Source organism: Hordeum vulgare, chromosome 6H (genome assembly GCF_904849725.1).
Source record: "Hordeum vulgare subsp. vulgare chromosome 6H, MorexV3_pseudomolecules_assembly, whole genome shotgun sequence".
Classification (NCBI taxonomy): domain Eukaryota; kingdom Viridiplantae; phylum Streptophyta; class Magnoliopsida; order Poales; family Poaceae; genus Hordeum; species Hordeum vulgare.
Window position 1 is genome coordinate 129,297,045 of NC_058523.1, and position 3,653 is coordinate 129,300,697.

At 64.1% G+C, this 3,653-nt stretch overlaps 1 protein-coding gene across 1 annotated transcript; it reads right to left on the reverse strand.

Annotated features, from left to right (window-relative positions):
* Positions 1-663: 663 nt before the first annotated feature.
* Positions 664-3,368, reverse strand: LOC123405214 (pollen receptor-like kinase 5). Its single transcript, XM_045098991.1, has 3 exons — positions 2,660-3,368; positions 1,827-2,504; positions 664-1,722 (listed from the first exon to the last, which is right to left on the reverse strand). The coding sequence occupies exons 1-3, from the start codon at positions 3,366-3,368 to the stop codon at positions 1,112-1,114; spliced, it is 1,998 nt and encodes a 665-aa protein (XP_044954926.1). The 3' UTR covers positions 664-1,111.
* Between the last annotated feature and the right edge of the window lie 285 nt (positions 3,369-3,653).

The following is a 3,653-nucleotide window of genomic DNA, read 5'->3' on the forward strand; positions in this document are numbered from 1 at the left end:
TCTTCGTCTTTCTGCAACATAGGTACTTTTGCGGAAGAATTTTTTGTAACAAAGGTCATGTTACAGGAATTTTTGCAACAAAGGTTAGGTTGCAGAAATTTTTGCAATGTTCATGATGCGGCTGGCGGCGACCGGATGGTCGGTCGACGTCGGGGCCGAGCGGCTGGCGGCGTGAGAGGGTGGGGGGAGGGGAGGGCCCCGGCATCGGGGGCGGCGGCGCGGTTGGCAGGGTCGAGCGGCTGGCGGCGCGAGAGGGTGTGGGGAGGGGAGGGCCCCGGCATCGGGGGCGGCGACGCGACTGGCAGGGTCGAGCGGCTGGCGGCGCGAGAGGGTGGGGGAGTGGAGCGCCCCGGCATCGGGGGCGGCGACGCGACTGGCAGGGTCGAGCGGCTGGCGGCGCGAGCGGGTGGGGAAGGGGAGAACCCGGGCATCGGGGGCGGCGGCGCGGCTGGCAGCGACTGCGGAAGGTCGCCGGCGTCGGGTCGAGCGGCTGGTGGCGCGGGGGTGGGGGAGGATGGAGGCAGGGGACGGCCGGCGGCGCCGCCTGCCACCGCCGAGAGGCTACTGCTCTAAGATATCCAGATTTAAATCCTGCAACATAAGAGCTGTTGCGGTGCGTAACAAGTGCTAGGTTACACAAATCATAAGCAGATGAGTCCCACGTGTCGCACGGACGAGGCGGCAGATGCCTACATGCGATCCGCTGGCTAGAGGACAGAGTTTCCGTTAAAAAAATGGAAAAACAAACAAGAATCAGTGTACTCTGTTACACACTACGCCGCGTCCTTTTCCCCTCTTGTTCTCCATCTTTAACATCAAAATTAGGCTAAATGGGTTTAATTTACACGTTCAAAATTAGCCATGGATTCCATCAACTACCCCTCCCCAAATGTACACATGTTCTTCATCAGATGGAAGGTCAACGCATCGAATTAAGCTCATCACGAACCATCGACCCCACCCGTGCCTCAGAGTTCCACCATGCCATGCGCAATTCGGTGCATGCGATCGATCGATCGATCGATCGTTCGTTCCTGGATCGTCTCGGTTGATACCCTTGATATTACGGATCAGTGTGTGGGTTGCCTTGAACTTTTTCGCCCGATCGTAGTTAGGATTTCGATTCGCCTTCGCCCGTCAACGCCGACGAGGATTCAGGCTCCGGCTCCCTGATCTCCTCGATGCCCGCGAGGGCCGCCTTGAGGTCCAACCTCTTGTCGATGTCGGCCTCGCAGCAGGCGAGCGCCACCCGGAGCAGCTTGAGCATCTCCTCCTCGTTGCCCTTGCCGCCGGACATGTCCTTGTCGAACACCTCGCCGGTGCGCTCCTCCGTGATGACGGAGTTCACCCACCCGGCGAGGTCGGTGGTGCCCTGCCGCCCCTGCCGGCAGGCCGGGAACTTGCCGGTCAGCACCTCGAGGGTGAGAATACCGAGGCTCCACACGTCGCTCTTCCTGGACGGCTTCCCGTGCGACGCCACGCACTCGGGCGCCTTGTACGCCATCATCACCTGCGCCGCGTGCGTCGCCGTCAGCACCGGGACCAGCGCGTAGTCGGAGAGCGCCGGCTGGAACGTGGCGTCGAGCAGCACGTTGGACGACTTGAGGTGCCCGTGCGGCACCGTCAGCATCGGCAGCTCGTCGTACAGGTGCGACAGCCCACGCGCCGCCCCCTTGATGATCCGGAGCCTCTTCCCCCAGTCCAACATCGACCCGCGATTCCCTGCATCAATCATAGCGAATCTCGGTCAGCTTCTTCCATTGTTCATGATCTAGTCGTATGACGATGATGTCGAAGAAAGTGGAGATTTTAATTTTGTTGCTTACCGTGGAGGAGCTGGGCGAGGCTGCCATTGACCACGTAGTCGGTGATGAGGAGCTTCTCTTCTTTCTTGTAGAGGTAGGCGACGAGGGGGACGAGGTTGGGGTGGGCGAGGCGGCCGAGGCGGCGCATGTGCTCCGAGAAGTCCTCACGGCCGACGCCGTTCATGTCCTTGAACCGTTTGACCACCACTTCGGGGCCTTCCTGGAGCGTGGCCTTGTACGACGACCCGAAGTTGCCGCTGCCGAGCACCTCCGCCGACGCCCGGAGCAGGTCCTCGATCTCGAACCTCACGCGGCTCTCCTGGATGAACACCAGCCGGCCGTGCTCGTCGCGCCGCGTCCCGCGCTTTGCCGGGCCGCCGCCGCCCGACGCGGACGCGGCCGCGGGGCCGACGACGGTAGCCTGGCTGATGGAGACGGCCGGCGCGGTTTCCAGGACCGGGTTGGACGGCGTCACCTCGCCATTGGGGAGGGTCACGCAGCCGTCAGTCCGCTTGGCGCGTCGCCGCCGACGACGCCGGCGGCCCAGGACGCCCATGGCAATGCCTGCGGCGGCGAGCAGCACGCCGAGGACGATGAGCAAAATGACAATGATCGTGAAGGTGGACATGCCGCCGGCGGGCGACAACGCGGCGGTGTCGCAGACCACGTCCGTCGGCTTGCCGCACAGGAATTTGTTGCCTGCAGATAAGCGCACACTTTTCCCAAATCAATTCACGATCAAGAACGTGTGCCACGCAGTTAATAGACAAGAATTGTTAAGTCCATTTACACGCACGATCGGCACTAGTAATAACATTGTTGAAAATTGAGATCTGATTTGAGTAAATAAATACCTCGGAACATGGTGGCATTGAAGCGGCTGAGGCCGGCGGGGATGGGGCCGGAGAGGTTGTTGTTGGAGACGTCGACGAACCTGAGCTCCGGCTGGGAGAAGTCCGGGAGCGGGCCGTCGAATCGGTTGTTGGCGAGGGTCAGCTCCAGCAGCCGCGGCGACGTGATGGAGCTGGGAACGTGGCCGGAGAAGTCATTCCTGGAGAGGTGCAGCTTCCGGAGCCCGCGCATAGGCCGGAAGGTGTCGGCCGGGATCTCGCCGGAGAAGCGGTTCCGGGAGAGGTAGAGCATCTTGAGCACGCCCAGCGCCGACACGTTGGGGAAGGGGCCCGTGAGCGCATTGTCGGACAGGCTGATGACGCGGAGGCCCGGGAGCACGGCCAGCGAGCCCACGTCCGGCGCGCCGCCGGCCAGGCCGAGGCGCTCCAGCTGCAGGCCCTGCACGCTGCCGTTACCGTGGCAGGAGACGCCGTACCAGGAGGAGTGGTTGCCGTTGCACGGGCCCGGCGTGCCCCACGACCGCAGCGGCCCCGGCGGCGACCCGTCCGAAGCCCGCAGCTTGTCGCGGAACGCCACCAGCACCTCGCCTTCCGTCTTGCCCCCCTCGATCGCCGAGACGAGGACGGCGGCGGGGGCGCAGAGACCGACGCCGACGACGACGGCGACGTAGAAGGCGAGGCGGAGGTGTCCGGGCGGCCGCAGCCGCGCCATGGCGCCAGCGGCGATCGACAGGCGTGCGCACGCTTGCCGGACCCGGCTCGTTCGTCCGTTCGTCGGCTCGACGGCCGGACTTCTTGCGCGCGCGCGCGGGTACGGCGGTGGCGCGGGTCAGGACCGCACGTACGTGTGGCGGGGGAGAAGGGGTCGGGCTGGGCGGCTACGGCGTTTTGCATGCGCATGGCCAAGGGGGGGCGAGGAAGGAGGTGGTGGGGAGAACAGGGGCCCGGCGAGGTCGCGGCGCCTGAGGGCCTAAGAATAGGCGGGAGAAGAGCGATT